This window comes from Juglans microcarpa x Juglans regia, chromosome 2D (genome assembly GCF_004785595.1).
Source record: "Juglans microcarpa x Juglans regia isolate MS1-56 chromosome 2D, Jm3101_v1.0, whole genome shotgun sequence".
NCBI lineage: Eukaryota > Viridiplantae > Streptophyta > Magnoliopsida > Fagales > Juglandaceae > Juglans > Juglans microcarpa x Juglans regia.
This window is the reverse complement of record NC_054596.1, coordinates 8,752,796-8,771,872: the sequence shown is the minus strand read 5'-3', so window position 1 is coordinate 8,771,872 and position 19,077 is coordinate 8,752,796. Positions and strand designations below refer to the sequence as shown.

The window sequence follows — 19,077 nt, the reverse complement described above, 5'->3', positions numbered from 1 at the left end:
GATCAAGAGAAGGAAAAGAAAGTTCAGAAAGAAGAGTAAGAAGAAAGAGGATGAGAGAGAGCACGATAGAAAAATCTACTTCTCTGTTATTTTTATTCAATTGGTCTTCATGTACAGATACATGTATTTATACTCTCTCAATAAACCACAATGTGACACTTGTCTTATACAACTAATATATATATTATAATATAATGGCAAATGCATGAGTAACTTACATAATACAGCTTGTTTCTTCACAAATGTAGGGACAATGAATGCCTTTAGTATAATAAATCAAATAGGAAAAGAAAAGGAAGAAAATGTACCCTACCTCTTGTTCTTCAATGTGTACCTTATAAATCGGAAGACCAAGTCATGATATATACTGTCTGTCGCATTGCTTGGCTACATATATTATATATATAAAAAATACTGATGCTGAAATTAATATGCATTTCAAATTTCACAAAAGTAAAATTAGAATATGATCATCTCATTTAATTTTCGGCTTGACCCATGTGGTTCCCACATCATCAGATGGTTCCACTCCAAAGTCTTCATAAATATAGGTATCAGTCTTGTTCTTTTCTTCAATATTATCGTCTTCGTCAGCCATGTCATCCTCATAATATGCCTCTTTCTTACTCCTCCCAACAACACCCTTGAGCAACTCCACCACTTGTATCATGCCAGGCCTGTTTTCTGGGCTGCTATCTGTGCATCTCAATGCAATCATGACAGCCGAGTTTAGTTGTTCTCTATCGAACTTGCCCTTCATCCTTGGGTCAGCAATATGATTTAGAGCACCCTTTTGGACATATGGCGTCACCCATTGCACAATATCACGCTTGACACCACCTGGGAGTTTTTCTAATGGCTTTTTCGCACTGATAATCTCTAACAATAAAATGCCAAAGCTATAGACATCACACCTCTCGGAAACCTTCCCCCACATGGCATATTCAGGAGCTAGATATCCTAGAGTTCCCTTCACTCTAGTAGTCAGATGAGTAACACCATCCGGTATTAGCTTTGCAAAACCAAAATCAGCAACTTTTGCTTCAAATTCAGCGTCTAAGAGGACATTACTTGCCTTTATGTCTCGGTGAATTATATGAGGACTGGACTCATGGTGCAAGTACCTTAACAATATTGAAACGACGCATAAATATTAAAAATATAAGTACTTTGAACAGTTAATTAATTTTTGGCTAATTTAATACATCAATAAAGTTTGGTTTTTAGTACTTGTAATTACACATACATACGTACGTTGTCTTGATAATTTCTTCTTTCAAAATAAAAAAACATTATTTTTCATGATCAGATAAAGTACAAAAGAAGAGAAGTATTAGTACTCATATATGCTAATACTCACGCTAAACCTTCTGCTGATCCAATGGCTATGCTCATCCTCCGAGGCCAATCTAGCAGGCAATCTTCAGCGAGGTGACCATGCAGATGGGTGACCAAGCTATGATTAAGCATGTAATCATAGACAATCAGCCTCTCATCCCCACCAGCATAAAACCCCCTCAAACTCAAGAGATTCTTATGCCTCACCCGTCCAAGAATTTCAACTTCCACAGAAAACTCCATCTCTGTCTTTGCACTTATTGTTTTTAATCGTTTTACAGCTACCTGTAAGATAAATTAATCTGGGTAGTAGTACTTTATTAATTTTCGTGAAAATTCCAAAAGGCTACCCTGTAAATATTGTTTTACTTTTGCATGGTCAACCACATCAAATCTTGCTTACATGATACAATTTAACGCTTCAGAAACGTAAATATAAATAAATACAATGAAAGTAGACATCATTAGTACCTCAACGCCTTTACTTGTTCGACCCCAATAAACACTTCCGAACCCGCCTTCGCCAATCTTATTATCCTGATGGAAGTTTTTTGTTGCATGAAGAAGCTCGTTGAGAGAGTACATTTCCCATGGATAATCCCTAATATTATTGCTTACACTACAAATAACAAGATAATAAAGTACTTAAAGAGTTAATATTGAAAAAAAAAAACAGTTTAAGAATATATATATATATATATATATATATATATATATAATCTGGTAAAAACATGATATACCTGATCTCCGATTGCTCTTCTTTGGAGATGCAACAAAAGCATCTGCAGATCATCTTTGTACACGTGAATATATGAGAAATAGAATCGATGTAGTACTACTGCAATTAATGGTACTATTGAAGAAAAGAACTGGCTGATTATGCAAAAAGAAAGCAATTATATCGGACACTTCAATGCAGAAAGGAAGGTGACTTATGGTGGAGACAAAAGGCAACCTTGGAAGTCAAGGAATTTGTCATTTAATATTATTGTTATTAACAAACTTAAGCTGTCCCTAAGATCAGTCCCTGAAGTTTATGTATTCTAGTTCTTGTTTTCTGTTTTTCTTGTAATCTATATTTTTTCCATTGGAAATCATCAATGATCTTATTAGACATTCTTAAGGATTATTATAATGGCTTATATTATAAGTCGTTCGGTAGTAGTAATATTATATTTACAATAAATATACATCATGTTTTGGTGCTTGTTCAATAGACGACAGTGACACCTTCTTGTTTTGGTGATTGGTTTGGGATATAATCAACGCTATGATTTTTAAATTTATAGCTAATATGTCATGCATGGATAATTATATATTAGCTCTACCCAATTCATTAATGATTTTTTTTTTCTAGAAAAAGAAAAAAGAAAAAAAGAGAAGACCATTCCAAAGGCAAAGGGAATTACCACGTGGGAGAGAATCAAGGGGGACGTAATAGCTAAGAGTATTTCTATTTGGAGATTAAAAAAATGGAGTGATTTGTTGAATACTTTACCATTATAAATTGTTTGATATGAATTTTAGAACACATGATGGATTTCAACAGTAGTACTGATTTGTATTATAAGTATTGTGAAAACCATTTTTCATTGCCAATGAAAAGCAAAAAATTAAAAAATTAAAAATAAAAAGTCCCTTGTTGATTGGTGATAAGGGCTCGTTTGGTTTATTGACTGCACTTAGCTCAGCTGAGTTCGGTTCAGATTAGATCTCTTCTAATATCCAAATACTCAATTCTCAAGTTACTAAACTCATCTCAACTCAAAACTTCTTTACACGTAGGATCTACAACTTTTTTCAACTCAACATCTCCTTACACGTGGGACCCACAACTTCTTTCAACTTCTTACAAATGCATCTAAACTCATCTTAGGTGGGCTCTACAGAACTTATTTCACCATCTTAACTCATTACTATTTATAAAAAATTTAATTAAACTCAATATCCAAACACAACTTTTGAACTGATTTCACGAGCTGTAATGCAAAGGAAGGCTTGATTAGTTAATCTTCGTTTGGACCAATATAGCGTATACGCAGGCCCAGTTAAGTCAAAGAGCCATGTAATCGGCCGAAAACAGTACCATGGCATTAATGATAGGAAGGCCCATATTCCCCTCAAGAATAACACTTACTATGATCAACCAAACCAATTGAAGAACAATAGTTCCAACCCAACTCACGGCCCATACGTACGTACTTCCACTTAATGCGATACTCTATGGTATCCCAAACCCCAGCTAGATGTGTGATCCTCGTGCCAAACTAACGATAGAATCAGGTTAATTTATTTTCACACATATCATGACAACGTACCAAAAACTGGATTGATTAATTCCGTTCATTAAACTTTCCACACCGCCCCCTCGGCGAAAGGAATCGAATTTGTTAAGGTAAATCCCCCCCCCCAAAAAAAAAAAAAAAAAAAAGAAAAAAGGAAAAAAAGAACTAATGCTCGAGACAATCAAAAGATCAGCCAGCTAAAACTTAATTAGAAGTCCTAAACGCACGTTCCATCCTCCTCATGACCCCTAGCTAAACGAGAATTAATACACGTCATAATTAAAATTAACTAACCTCTTATAGTCCAAATGGAGAGGTAAACCAAACATATTAAAGTAATACTACTATATCCCCTATTTTATACTATTCACTTTGCTCCATGTGGCACCACAAACGTGACTTATTAAAAAAAATTAAAAAATATATATATTCAAAATAAAACGAAGCTTGAAAATATAAAAAAAAAATTAAAACTAAAACTTTAGATTCCCTCCACTTTTTATGTTTGTGTTTTCAATTTTTTTTAACAATACACGTGTGGTGCCACGTCAAGTGGGTAGGGCCGATTCTTCAATTAGGCAATTGCCTAAGGCCCCTAGCTAGTGGAAGAAGGCAAAAAAAAAAAAAAAAAAAAAAGTAGAATTTTTTAAAAAGAGAAAAAATACCCAATTAAAAATTAATTAACTCAATGAGAAAACATCAAATGTATTAAATAGATATTATGTCATTATTAATTTTAAAAGTATCTCACACAATAATTATTTTAGGTACTCTTCTTCTAAGAATACACTTATCTTTTTGTCATTAGTAATTTTATATATATTGTAAAAATTATAAATAGCAAAATCTAATTTTTCAATGTTCATAAAATTTTGTTGTATAATCATTTAAAGAGGCAAGGGTCCACTTTTTCCCCAATGTATAGGTTGTTTATAGAACTTTATTGACAATAATTATTATAATTTTTTTAGGGCTCGTTTGAATACTAAGAATAAAAATATCTATAAATAATAGTGAAATTATTTGAATTAATATGTTTTATTGAATTTTAAAAAATGAGAGAAAAAACTTGAATTTGTGAATAGTTGAGAATACCTGAGCCCAGTTATGTTCCCTAACGGGCCCTAAGAGGCTAAGAGTCTAAAGTGTGTTTTGTAAAATTAGATTTGATAAAATCCTCTCTAATAAATTTTTTTTAATAAAGATTAAGTTGGTTATTAGTTAAAAAGGTGGTATAAAATCTTAATGAGTGATTTTACTTTGCAAAATGATAGGAGGTATTTTTAATAAAAATGTAATGTAAAATTAAAAATAAATTTATTTAATTTTGCTTTTTAAAATAAATAAAGCCTCAATCAAAATTTTAGTCTTAGGCTGCGGAATCTATTGAGCCGGACTTGCAAGTGAGTGATATAAATTAGGAGTTATAGTAGCATTTCTCTACATATTAATTAATATACGCTCAAATTAAGAGTACTCTCTCACACTCAAGAGTACTACCCATGTTGGAGCATGCCCGAAGCAAGCCAAGATACTTGTTCTTGTGGGTAGGAACTAATTAAGTGGGATTTCTGGGCATCATTATTAGAAACCTTTTGCCAAAACACACATACCTTATAACCTTTGTTTCGCTGATAGCCTGATCCCATCTAAATTATCACGATAACTAGAATATCAAATTGACCATCCTTGACCGGGAATTTGCATATATGCATGGTTTGTCATGTTCAAAACGTGGATACTTTATCTAATTGAGACAGACAGGAAAAGAAACAGAAAACGAAGGTGCAGAGTAAAAACTGATTGACGCACTTTAATACGGGGTTACTCAACTTAATTTCTTTATTTGCTACAGCCACTGCCCAGACTGCATCGTGCATGCACGCCATAAAAGAGTACTGTAAAAGATCAATATATATATATATATATATATATATATATATATATATATATATATATATGTAGCGTGGTAATTTAAATTCTCAGGTTGCTTTCGAAACGAAGAAAGAGATAGAACATGCATGCGTGATCTGTGCAAACATCCATCAGTTAATAAGATCGAAAGCTGCTGCTTGCAAAGCACAAAGATGAAAGATATGTATTAAGTACTATTGCCAAGAATAATGAACGTCACTTCACTACTTGTCGACAAGGAAAAAGCCGTAAAAGCAATTTACCATTAACAGATCATCCTAAAAGCAATATTTGTAGTAATTATGTAGATCGGATAGGATTAGTACTGTGAGGTTCTATATCATTAAAAGGTGTAATCTGACCAATACCAGAAGCTAGCTAGCAGACATGCAGTTCATAATTTGGGAAGTAGACAATAATTAGTACGTACGTAGAATGACTGTATATATATATATATATATATATATATATATATAGTCCATATATAATAGTTAAAGAGATTTGATGTCGAACTGCATGCATGGGATCATCAATCATATAGACATCTAATATTCTTTACTTAAAATTAATGGCGCTTTCTTAATAAATTGAATAACTAACAAATTTAAAAGATTTATCCCCTTTAAAAATTCTATAGAAAATTCCAAGGCAAGCAAGGAAACAAATTAACGACATCCATTGATCTGTCAGCTATAATAATTCTAGAATTAAAAATGATATACATTCCATCATAGATTCATAATTAAATCGTAAGATCATAACCCAAAAAAAAAAAAAAAAACTCCAACCCTCAACAAAAAGGATAAAATTAGCCAGATCTCAGCCTCTGCATGCTCCTAGTTCACGAATAGCATGATAAATCATATATAATATACTACTACAGATCATAATAGTCAGCGACTGTAGTTTTATATCACGACATTCATAATCCACTAATATCTTTCCAGTTTTAAGGCCAAAATCATGATCAGTACAAGATCACAAAAGTTCAATAATTAAGATCTGCAAGTTCATATATATTCCCTCGAATGAAAAACTAGGAAAAAGGAATATATACACGACATCAAACTGGCCGTAAGAACCGGAAAACATGCATCATATATATATAGATTAACATAAAGCAAGAACTATATATATATTAGAGTTTGGCCACATACTATAATCATAAAACTAAGATAATTATCAACCACTGGATTTGATGATCAGGATCTCTGTATATGCCTAATGGGACTTGGTCTAATATTTATGGAAATAACTTGTCTTGCAAATTAAATGCAAAATAAATGAAATCCTATTAGAGTTTTCAACATTCAATCGTTGAAATTATTATCTCATGAATAGAATCTAAATGCAGCATTAATATTAATTAACCTTTTTGTTTTAGAAAGGTAAGTATGTATAAGTACTCATGCAATATTCACTTGTACAATATTGAACCAATAAAACCCTTTTTGTACTACTCCATACTTGGAGCTGGTCTTTGTTCCAAATTAAGACCACTCCAAGCAATATCAACTTAATTACCATCAGTTGAATACCCACATGATCAATGTATGATTTGAGTTTCCAGTATAGTCTATCTTCTATATATGACCAAGACAAAACAGCGCTCACGCTCTATGCCGAGCTGTCGATCGAAATGTTAGTTAATGATGCTAAGAATTGCTAACTATCTAATGGATCGCATGAACTGAAGTTTTTCTTTTAGAAAGAGTTTTTGAAAGAGTAGTAAAAGAGATCTAAACTTTTCGCATTCCATAGAAATTTCTCGCAAACATAAAACAGAGAATATATATATATATATATATATATATATATATATGTATATTGAGAAGAAAAAACTATACAAAGACACAAATATACCACAGATAATGCATCAAAACCTAGGATGCGTGGGGGAGAGACGAAATCATGGATAACCAACAAACAACGGGACTTATAACCAAGTCCAAAATCTCCTCCGAAAAATCAGATCTTCCAGTGACACATATATATAAACAAAATTAACCACGTTTAGGGTTCAGATCAAGTGAATGCTTCTCAGCGCGTGGATGACATGACGAGTGCATTCAATTTCCGTTGCAACCCATGCAGATCAAGGACGCAACCAAAATCATTGACCTGTGATTCAAAAGACAATTGCAGAAAAAAAGTTCTGTTGGATATTTCATAATCTTCATCATGTAAACCCTAAACCTAGAAATAAGTGAATTATCAACCCAACATACCTTCGCCTGAATAGTGTAAATTAACCTTTCATTTGCTTTAGTAGAACCGCAGGTGACTACACTAAGCGCTTCTTCGAGCAAGATTTCGAGCACCTCTGACAGAAGCAAACTGTCCTCATTGACATTGCTAGTTATTACAATCTCTACTCCATCCCAACAAGGGTGGACCATAACACGGTTCGGAAGATTATTATCCGATCTTTGATTTCCTAGACCGAGAACACTAAAATTAGATAATTCCTTAAGCTTATTACTCCTGACACTCAGCTCTTCGAGCTTATTCTTTAGGTATTTTATATAATTCACGGCCTCGCTCATGTGATCCGATAACGAACGCTTTCCCTAAATTAAAACCCCCACCAACAAAACCATAAAATTGTAATTGCGTGAGTGAAGATCAATAAAGGCCAGGCCATGAAATTAAATATGTAACGTTCAAAGGAAGAAAATGGAGAGAGAGACAAGTACTTCCTGACCTTAATCATTTCAACAGGCAGCAACGATCTAAGTGATGCATTAAGAATGGCCATTTTCTGCCTTCTTTGTCGTTCAGTGTCCCTACGAATAATCTTCTTATTATTACCAGTATTTGCTTCATCATTGTCCGATGTAGATGATATTTTATGCGGCAGGCTTTTTGCCTCATTGAAGCTCGATCTACTTTGTCGCTCTGCAGTGTCCCTACGCATGATCTTCTTGTTGGCGAGATTACTTCCCCCTAGTAGCAGTACTGAAGAAGCTTAATTATCCAGTATCAGATCTAGTGGAATAATATCTTCTAGGTGGGGGTTGGGGGATGTTTGCCATCCCAGCTGATCATCAATTCTGTGACAGGCCTCTTCTAGCCTTTTCCTCTTAATTTTTTGTTATATATTGACCTAAAAGAATTAGATACCTCAGTTGGAGGCCGTGATAATTTTCTGTATGGGCCATATAAAATCAATCGAATCAATGTTTTTAACGCTATCCAACAAATTTTAGATTAATTTAAATAGAAAAATAAAGATATATAAAGTCATGAACTTTATATTATTCATAAATATCATTGCATCATCAACTATAGCAATTAATATTTATGCCTATTGATCTATATATATATGTGGCTGAAAAGAGACAAGCGTATCTTTCTTCACGTGCCGTTACAAATTCTGAAGTCTACTTGAATTGGTTCAAATTGTAATTCGTCATTTTCGCATCTATCTCACTGATTTTCTTTTTGGTTTTCTTATTATTAATTAAAATAAAAAAAGAGTTCGTCTCTCGAACTTTTGTCTGTAGAGGTTAAGTCACGATCTCATTCTATGAAGGGTGAGGTTGAGTATCTGTTTAGACAGAGAGTGCTGTCTCTTAGACGTTTGTCTATAAAGAGTATCAGCAGTACTAGTGAAAATCAGACTAGTCACAAAAGGAAATAGTGTACTGGTGGAGTTTCAAATGTATTATTTTTATTTATGATGTCATGTTTGATATAAAGAAATTTCAGAATTTATCTAGTCATAGATGTAAGTTTCTTGATAAATGAATGATAATAATTTTCCTTTAAATTTTTTTTTTAAAATGAATCCTTATCAAATAGTTAAGTTTAATTTTCTGTATTATCTCTTCATTGGCACAAGCAACGCGTCTAAACTTAAGGTAAAATGTGGCCACAACAACGGATCGATGTGAATTAAAGTTCGTCGTGGGTGCTAGCTGGCCTGGCTTTACTTTTACTTTTTAACAGAACAAATTCCTGCCCATTTACGTTCACATTTGGCTTACCAACATTTGTCGGCAATCAGCGCCATGAGGATCAATATCGTCCGGTACTGCTGCATGGAAAATTCATACAAATCGGTCCAATGTACCACATCCACATGGTTAAATCAAAATATAATATTATTTTGATTATGCAAATGACTTTTGACGCACGATCGAGAAAGATAAGATTATTAGCACATCTATCAACTTTTTCTTCACCTTTCCCAACCTTTAAGAGACGCTTTAGAGTGTTTTAATTGTAAGTCCGCCCTTGACTTGCACATTAAAATTGTTAACAGTACTGAAATGAAATGAAATGAACTGGCAAAGAATGTGAAAGGGCCGTGAAAGGAAATGAAATTATCATATATACATGCAATGAAATGAAATGAACTGGCAAAGCATGTGAAAGGAATAATGTTTCCAAGCTGCTTCGGATATTAATTAATTAACCCAAGTACTGATCATCTAAACTCTAGCTTGGGTTGAGTAACTTAATTGGTTGGGTAAGTGTAAATTAATTGAATCAGCTAGCATATATAGAAAAATTAGTAATAATTAATTTAAGAAAATATTTTAACCATAAAGAAATTATACAAAAATAAATTATAAGTTTAAATCTATAAATTGATACGGTTTAATATAATACAGATGTAGATTGTAAACTTGTATACTCGCACACGAATTGGTAGAAAAATTAAGAAACCCGGCCTCGAAATATTCCATGCATGAGGGGGCCCGTTAATCCAAACCTCGAAGTAGAATATATGCATGGGCGCCAATAATTGATCATCGATCTATTTCACTAGCGCTCTATACGTAATCTATCTATTACAATATATAATATAGGAATTAGTATATATGGAATTATAATTCTATGACGAAGAAAAACGTTTCATCATTTGTAGCCAGGAACGAAATTAATTACCATTTGCGATGAGAATAACTAGTACTCCTCAGTAATAAATTTTTCTTATATTTGGAAGGTTAAAGGTACTCATGTGTGTATATATATACATATATATATATATATATATATGTACTTATTTGTTCAAGACTTAAGTGGTGCATGCAATATATATGATCAGCGATTCAGCGTTGTGAAGGCTAGCTTTTACCTTTTTTGTCTTTTAATAACCCAAACTGATCATGTACTTCTTCTATTTAATTATAGTCAATTTTCTTCATTATTCAACACATTTCTTTGCATCCTGGCCGCCTCAGTTTCTTTATATTAATTTATACCATATAAATAATTAAAGAAAATTCATTTATAGTGATAATTTGACCACATGATAAAATAATTTAGAACCGGAACTGTTAACATCAAAAATTGCACAACAGACCGGAAATGAAGAAAGAGTCATTCCTGACCCACGTTGTTAATTGGGTTTCGATATAGTGCTCTTCGCGTTCATCCATGAAATAAATAATAAATAAGAAAATAAAAATAAATAAAAAAGAGATAGGAATTTACGTGGTTCGGCACAAAAACTTACATCCATGAGTTGTTAGGGTAAAATCCAGTATATCAGGTAATGATTTTACAATGTCTCATGTTCTCACATATCGCTCAATACAATAAGAGAATTTAGTCTCAGGAGAGTCTCTCTACAGAATTGGTGGAGAGTGCCCCCAACAACCCGTGGACATAGGTTTTTATGTCGAACCATGTAAATTTATGTTTCTTTCTTTTATTTATTTTTATTTGTTTATTTATTATTTCTTTCATGGATGAACGTGAAGAGCACCGTATTGAAGCCCGAATCAACAACACGGGTCGGGGATGACTCTTTCTTCATTTCCGGTCTGTTGTGCAATTTTTGATATTAACAGTTGGCGTCGTCTGTGAGATCGACTTTTTCTCTATACCATAATTGAGAGAAGAATATTCTCTGACTCATGGGATCATTTACAAAAGTTTAGGATACTCTCTCAGGGGACTCTCTACCAATTCTCTAGAGAGACTCTCCTGAGACTAAATTTTTCAATTGTATTGAGCGATATGTCAGGCTATGAGACATTATAAAATCATCACCTGATAGGTTTCTACCCCCAACAACCTGTGGACGTAGGCTTTTATGTCGAATCACGTAAATTCTTATATCTCTCTTTTATTTTTTTTATTTTTTTATTTATTATTTATTTTATGGATGAGCGCAAAGAATACCGTATCGAAGCTCGAATCAACAACGTGGGTCGGAGATGACTCATTCTTCCTTTCTGCTCTGTTGTGCAATTTTTAGCATTAACAGAAACTGCATTATAAACTATAAACGTTAATTTGGAGTTCGAGACTGTTCTTTTCTCTCTCTTCATATTCTAGAATCAAATATATATATATATATATATATATATATATATATATATATATATATTAAATCATCACTCAAGCTGATCATGAAAAGATATAAAATTTAGTTAACTAATTTATAATAATATAACATATAATAGATGAATGGACCAATTTAAGATTACCCCTTGCCAATAATTTTTTATTTTTTATTTTTTTTGTTAATCACAATGACTCGTTTGACATAAGTACAAACCTTTATATAGGCAATAGTAATTAATTATTTTCCCTAATTTACTTGAGAGTCTGTCTTTTGGGAAAAAAAAATTAATTAATTAATTACTTCTCTAGCTCCCCCCAATTATATATATAAGATATCGCAGATGAGTGCTAGGGAAAATCTGGACAGACCCAGTTGTCGCTTCGAAGAAGTAGAAACATTGAACAAGGAACCTAATTAGTTCGAGCTTCAAGCTTTTTCCGGCCTTGTGACAATGGAGTAGGGAAACACACACTTTAGCCTTTACCTAGGTATAGCGCGGGATTCCCGATGTGCCTAATCTCTTCGGAAGATTCTTCCTAGGCAAGCTAGCTAGCCGAGTTAAAGCTAGGTTTGGGCAACTGAATATATCTTGCAAGCAGGTATGGTACGTTACTACGTTTAACGTTTTGTATCATAAGATATATCATAACTGTGCGTCTGTCCCATCTTCAAAATATAAAAATGGCCTGGAGGGTTTCCTCTTCACAAAGAATCCTTTTTCCGATCTTCTCTTTTTTGGTCCTTTTTTTTTTTAATCCATGCTAAAGACTCCGGAAGTATGAAACAGCACCCAACAGGATCAAGGCAAAGATATCCAAAACACTAGTGCCTTCGTGGGATTTTGAGATCGAAATACACCGGAATTTGTTTAAGTCAACAGTATCAAGCTGCTGGCAAAGATATCAAAAACACTAGCTCCTTCTATATATTTTAATATATGTGGGTTCTAGTCATGATCGAAATACTCCGGAATTTGTTTAAAAACAGCAACGGCAACAGTATCAAGGCAAAGATATATATCATATCGAAAACGTACACTAATGCCTCTTCTATTTTATATTATAGGTTGGCTTAGTAGAATAAGTAGCTGTTAAGAATAATTTAAAGTTGTATAAAAGCTCAAGATTAGCCTAGCTGTTTCGTATCTTTGCTAGCTAGCTCCATAAAACTTATCATCTTGTACGTGGTGGTTATGATTGTCTTACTACTTATTAAATCTTCAGATAATGAACACAATTAAGGTTATCTTGTTTAATTATGATGTAGGTACAAATATTATATATTTTTTAAATTTATTGTTTAGGGGGGTTTCCAAATGACATGTGGGGCATGGATAATTGATTAGCTATATATATATATATATATATATATATATATATATATTATATATATATATATATATATATATAATTTTAGTGATGCGCTCGATCAATCTCAGTCGATCTTATTTGTACCTCAAAGCGAGGTTAGTTTCAGGTCTAGTACATTGAAACCTTCCACAAAACTGGCAAATTGATACCGCCAGCACTTAAAAGCCAATCCCACAGATACCGCAAAAAAGAATGAGCTATGATCAAGATGCAAACCTTATATTAGAGAATTCATCATTCGTTTTAATTTATATATATATATATATATATATATATATATATATATATATATGGATCAGTACTGCCTTAATGGGTGCAAATTATAAATGACCTCAAGCCAAATGGTCAGCTGCTTCAAGACGGCCTATATGCAAACTATTATATATATATATATATATATATATAATGCTGTCAGGTTTTTTAGTTAATTATAAACGATTGCTCTATAATTAGATGCCAAGATCAAAGTGAATATCTAACATTTTAATCCTGCATGCACTACATGCAGTAGTACTATATTACAAGTAGCTTCACACTCCTAATTAACTAGTTAGGTGAGGTCTTTTAGTGCATGCCATGAATCATATATAAAAATAGACAAAGTGATCGACCTAGCATTTCAATGAAAATTCATTCATCCTCGGGGATACATGCACGCATATGTAGCGTACACCGTCGCAGAATTATTGTAGAAATATAGGACTATCTTTGATCATATTCTTTGATCGGTATTAATGAATCAAAAGAACATAGTGCAAGCATTCATGAGATCATATGACTTTTTAAGCAAAATGACTATTTACAATTAAAATTAGTTGTAAATAATCTTTTAATTACAATAAATTAGTCACAAAAACCTATTTTTCTTGTAAGATCGATCTTATCTTACTTGACTCCCTTTTAGTGTTGTTCATTTAAAACTTTGAAAGACCAAGACTATTGTGTTGTAATCGCAGATTTAAACATATTAACAACGCAAGGGCCTCAAATAATGTTTAAGCCAAGGACAGGCATTTGCTGACTTTTGGATGAACCTTGAAAATTAGTGTATGTACAATAACGTATATGCATTACAAATATTGTAAACTAACTACTATATATGCATGGTCACACCTAGATATATAGGGAGGCCACCTCCACTTGCTCCCTCTTATCATTTTTATTCATTAGAAAACAATATTGGAAGTCCATTCGATCACTTGAAGTGCTTCAATTGCAACTCTCCATAAAAAGCGATATTTCGATCTTCAGTAGAAAATCAAGAGAGAATTGTAAAATGCAATTAGAGAGAGAGAGAGAGAGTGAGGGCTTTTGGTTTCAGCCACAATATAAGAGAAGGCTTTTTGTTTGGCTTGATAAGGGATCAGAAGGCTTGATCTAGTTTGTGTATTTGGTATCTCACGAGTTTAAATGGCCTAGAGAATTAATATTGAAAATGCTTTCTTCTTTGGAAAAATTTCTTTTCTTGTGAACAGCATCAATATCGAAGGGTGCATTTAGCTAGCTATATCGTCAATAGGTGTTGCAGTTGGGAATTTAATTAGCTATGCTATCATGTTCTACTAACTGTATGTCGTATGGATATGCTTGCTGTTGCTATTCTGGTGGCAACCTGGATATATGCTTACTGCTGCAGATGGGGCCATTGCTATCGTTCTATTTCTTAAGCTGCATGCTGCTTTGATGCTTGCTGTTGCTGATCTTCTGTTTGCTTCCTGGATTTTGTTGCTGCTGTTGTGGCTAGCACTGTTGTCATGCTGTTTCTTCAAGCTGGATGCAGCTAATTGCTTCTTTTACCTATCTAGCTATTTGCTGCTGCATGCTGTTGTAGCTTGGATGGTTTGTGTTCTTGCCTTAAAAATGGTTTGTGTCCCGATGCTTTAGTTTTTGTTTACTCTACTGATGCTTGTGTTTTTCAAGTTCTCTACAATTAATTTATGCTGGTTTGTGCTGCACCTAAGGCTTTTCATCTGTTATTTTGCCTATGCGGTTAACCAAAAATTTCAACCTCAGTATATAAATATCATCGCTTCAACCTTACAACATCGGCCTGATCAGGAGGATGATCATCTTTTAGATGGTACAATCTCAGGGTTGTAAACAAATCTATCTCCTGAAACAACTAGGAGGCACATCATTAGATATTAGCCTCCTACATCAAAATAAAGAGCAACGATGACAGAACTACCAAAATGCAGCAGATCAACACTTGATTCGATCAACAAGTACTGTTCAATCCTTTCAAATTCACTTACACTCCTAGTTGTCTTGACATATGTACTCATACCCCCGGCCTACATATCATCTATACATATATATATATATATATATATATATATATATATATATATATATATATATTGCAGGAAGGCGCGCCATTAGCTAGAATATGAATAGAGAGAATTATGGATGCGCAATTAGTGCGAGGGATCACGTGCATGCATCTCATTGATTAGTTTTGATATCAATATACATATATAAAAGGATCAGTTAATAAGAAAAATTAAAAAGTTGGTATGTTAATAGATCTAACTGCACTAACTCACTTGGGCTATTAGATGTATTTGTCCCTAATTATATATATACTACAAGAAAAACGAGTTTTTGTGACTAATTTATTGCAATCAAAAGACTATTCGCAACTAATTTTAATTACAAATAGTCATTTCGCTGGAATTAACTGGTCGCAAATAAGCAGTTTTCTTGTAGTATAATTTTAAAATACAAAGAATCATGCTATAATATATCACAATTAATATACCTCACTCTCATACTGTACTCATGTTAATGACATTAACTGTCCATTAATCGATGAGTTTTTTTCTACAAGTTGATCCAAGGGTTATGGTAGTGTCATACAATTTCTATATATATAATAGAACTAATACATTCTCTAATGTAGTATATAACAGTTTTCAAATATAAATGATGATAAAATCTAACTAGAAGACACAGTTCAAGATCTGTTTACCTTATTCGAATACAGATCATTTTCTAAAAAAATAAAAAAAATCAAAGGGAAAACAAACAAAATGTATGTATATGATGGGTGATATATACATACATCCATATATATATATATATGAAAACTTATACTCATCATACCCATACCACGTACACACTACAAATGATTTTTTATTTTTTATTTTTTTTCTTACTAAATGCATGATGTATGGATGATGAGTAAATTAAATCAATTAGTTTAGGAGTAATAAAATCAAAAAATAATTTAAAAAAATAAAAATAAATATAATTTATAGTGTGTGAAATGATGAGCATCAAAACTCTCTCTCTCTATATATATATAAGTGTGTGTGTGGGGCTCGAATATCATCAACTCATCAAGATGGTTGACAAATCCTTGCATCTACAAGACATATATTGTTCATGGCCGTACAATGGAATATTTTCGCCTTCCTGGACAGCACATGATCAAATTTTACTTACAGCGGCAAGGATTAAGTCCATCAGTCTGGAGCCTAGGCTCTCGCAGTTAAATATCCAAGTATCACCAAAAGAAAACACTAGTCTCCAAACAGTATACAAAAGAATTATAAGGGACGTTGATCCAAGTTTGTGACCACATCCTAGAGGCTGCCTAGATCAACATCAACAATTGTCGATGATCTCTTATGCATGCTGCGCTACCTCATTATTTCTTTGTCACCACGGTGATGCAGTAGCAATTAATATAAGGTTCTTCACTTTATGTGTACTTTGGTTCCAAAAACTACATGTAAAAACTTCCAGCACAAGATTGTAGAGGCCAGGCGAGTAAGTAACTGAACAAAACACGGATAATCTTGCTGTTCTTTACATCCAATGGAACCATTATCAACTTATTCTTGGAGCCTAGCTATGAGCTAGCCAAGATATCAAGCTTATATATCATGCAGCCAATGTAAACCAGGGGAATTTTCTCTTGCACATCATGTGATGAGAGATAGCTATTTTTTCTGTAGATAACTACTCATCAATCGAAGATATGATCATAAGGCACTAATGTTTTCGAAGATGTTATAAAGGAAAGCAACCGTTTTCACATTCCAAGAAGTACTTTCTCACGCCCATGATGGGGAACATCACATGATAAAAAATTTAACATGAACAACAAATAATTACTAGGGAATTTTCTTTGGTAAAGGAATTGCCTCAGTTAGTTTATGTTGCAGCCCTTGTAGATCTACACGTGTCATATCACCACCCTGCGAGGTAAGATATAGAGGTAAACAATTAAACATTATTAATGTTCTCACTAAAATTATAAAACTTCGAAACTATAAAATAAAACCCTAAAGGACCAACCTAGTTATGTGGGGATTAAGTGATAGTACCTCAGTTCGGACAGTGAAGATTAACCTTTCATTAACTTTGGTACAAATACATCTATCAGCAGCAATCCCTTCCTCAAGCAGTACTTGTAGCACTCTTGATAAAGGCAATCCTTGATCTGTCAAGCTACTACTGACCATAATCTCAACCCCACCCAAACAAGGTCGGATCATAACACAAGTTCTCTGATAGGAAGTTAAGGTTTCATTCTCAGGTTCAAGGGCAATAGAATTGGACGGCTTCTTTAGCTCATCCCTCTTGTCAACCAGTTCTTTAATATTATTCTGAAGGTGTTTGATATAATTCACAGCCTCGTTCATGTGATCGGACATCGAACGCTTTCCCTGAAACGCCACAAATTATGTATAACCCTAAATTAAAGTCAGTATAGTTCAAATCCGGCCGGGAAGATCATTGACCCTTACCCTAAATTAATCCATCTACCCACCTCTGCAGTCTGCACACAGGCATATAGAGCCATAAAAATGTAATGAGTAATGGGAATAATTAGCTAGGTTCTTCACCTTGATGTATTCAAGAGGGAGAAAAGATCTCAGAGACCCTTGAAGTTCGGACATGTCTTTCCTTCTTTTCCGTTCCATTTCCCGATGCATCGTCTTCTTGTCGCTGTCTTCAGTTTTCTCCCAGTTACCCGAAGTACCTGATGGTTTCCAGCGCCGGCCCCTTTCTTTATCGTTGTCAATATTACTGTCGTCCATTGAAGCGTCAGGTAGGATCAGATCTTGTCGAACTGCGAGTTGTTGGCGGTCATTAGAGGAAATCTGAAACAACAGCTCATCACTTCGTGTAAAGAAAACATTTTACAAAAAGAAATACAAAGCTCTCAACTCTCAGAGGTGGCAATGGAGGCAAAAGAAGTAGATATGCAAGTTAAGGTGTAAGATCTTCAAGATCTTTTCCATGGCCCTAATATTCCAAGATTCTTTGAAAGCTATTCATATAGAATTTAGAAGTGACCTGCTAATTAGCCATATAATGTTATTTCAAAAGTCGCTTGTGGGCACTGTACCTTTATACAAATGTAACCAACCCTACCATGTCTTTTTTAATAGGAATTAGCATAAATATAGTATTAAATTAAGGCTTCTATACCACAGGGATAAGAGTAATTAAAAAAATCAATTCCCTGCATTTTATTCACACGTGCGGACACTGTACCTATTGTGGCTACTTTTTTGTGGGTCGTCCCTAAGACCATCAAACGATCATGTGGTGATCATTATTGTCGCCTAGTTAGTGTGGATCAACGACTCTGTCGAAGTACAATATATAGACGTATCTTGCACGGAACCCGTGCTCATTCAATTTTCATCAATTTCTTTCTATGCAATTTTGGATAGACATTAGAACTTGAGGAGGGACCAAAGATTCCAACAAAAACCTGATCATTTCAGTCAATATATACGTAAAGAAAAAGAAATAAAAATTTTGGAATGAAACCTAATTTCTAGACCAATTAATTGCTTGGCTATAGCCTATGTCAAGAACAGATTTTGAGTAACTATATATTGTT

At 33.5% G+C, this 19,077-nt stretch overlaps 3 protein-coding genes across 3 annotated transcripts; all 3 read right to left on the bottom strand.

The window, feature by feature from the left end:
• Window positions 1-475: 475 nt before the first annotated feature.
• On the bottom strand, window positions 476-2,131 carry LOC121249216 (PTI1-like tyrosine-protein kinase At3g15890). Its single transcript, XM_041147936.1, has 4 exons — window positions 2,079-2,131; window positions 1,810-1,957; window positions 1,361-1,623; window positions 476-1,124 (listed from the first exon to the last, which is right to left on the bottom strand). Exons 1-4 carry the CDS (start codon window positions 2,129-2,131, stop codon window positions 476-478), a joined length of 1,113 nt encoding a protein of 370 aa, XP_041003870.1.
• Window positions 2,132-7,517: 5,386 nt separating this feature from the next.
• On the bottom strand, window positions 7,518-8,580 carry LOC121248362 (transcription factor bHLH36-like). Its single transcript, XM_041146820.1, has 2 exons — window positions 8,242-8,580; window positions 7,518-8,107 (listed from the first exon to the last, which is right to left on the bottom strand). Exons 1-2 carry the CDS (start codon window positions 8,452-8,454, stop codon window positions 7,607-7,609), a joined length of 714 nt encoding a protein of 237 aa, XP_041002754.1. The 5' UTR covers window positions 8,455-8,580; the 3' UTR covers window positions 7,518-7,606.
• Window positions 8,581-16,548: 7,968 nt separating this feature from the next.
• On the bottom strand, window positions 16,549-18,509 carry LOC121248367 (transcription factor bHLH118-like). Its single transcript, XM_041146827.1, has 3 exons — window positions 18,068-18,509; window positions 17,546-17,887; window positions 16,549-17,416 (listed from the first exon to the last, which is right to left on the bottom strand). Exons 1-3 carry the CDS (start codon window positions 18,260-18,262, stop codon window positions 17,333-17,335), a joined length of 621 nt encoding a protein of 206 aa, XP_041002761.1. The 5' UTR covers window positions 18,263-18,509; the 3' UTR covers window positions 16,549-17,332.
• Window positions 18,510-19,077: the final 568 nt, after the last annotated feature.

What these genes read in the sequence shown, in the direction of transcription:
- LOC121249216 (XM_041147936.1), bottom strand. Translation starts at nt 2,131, where the DNA reads ATGATCTGCAGATGCTTTTGTTGCATCTCCAAAGAAGAGCAATCGGAG. An exon ending in GAAGAGCAATCGGAGATCAG is followed by an intron (nt 1,958 to 2,078) that starts GTATATCATGTT and finishes TGTTATTTGTAG; the next exon opens with TGTAAGCAATAATATTAGGG. An exon ending in GGATCAGCAGAAGGTTTAGC is followed by an intron (nt 1,125 to 1,360) that starts GTGAGTATTAGC and finishes AATATTGTTAAG; the next exon opens with GTACTTGCACCATGAGTCCA.
- LOC121248362 (XM_041146820.1), bottom strand. Translation starts at nt 8,454, where the DNA reads ATGCGTAGGGACACTGCAGAGCGACAAAGTAGATCGAGCTTCAATGAG. An exon ending in TGCCTGTTGAAATGATTAAG is followed by an intron (nt 8,108 to 8,241) that starts GTCAGGAAGTAC and finishes GTTTTAATTTAG; the next exon opens with GGAAAGCGTTCGTTATCGGA.
- LOC121248367 (XM_041146827.1), bottom strand. Translation starts at nt 18,262, where the DNA reads ATGGACGACAGTAATATTGACAACGATAAAGAAAGGGGCCGGCGCTGG. An exon ending in TCCCTCTTGAATACATCAAG is followed by an intron (nt 17,888 to 18,067) that starts GTGAAGAACCTA and finishes GTGGCGTTTCAG; the next exon opens with GGAAAGCGTTCGATGTCCGA. An exon ending in TCTTCACTGTCCGAACTGAG is followed by an intron (nt 17,417 to 17,545) that starts GTACTATCACTT and finishes CTTACCTCGCAG; the next exon opens with GGTGGTGATATGACACGTGT.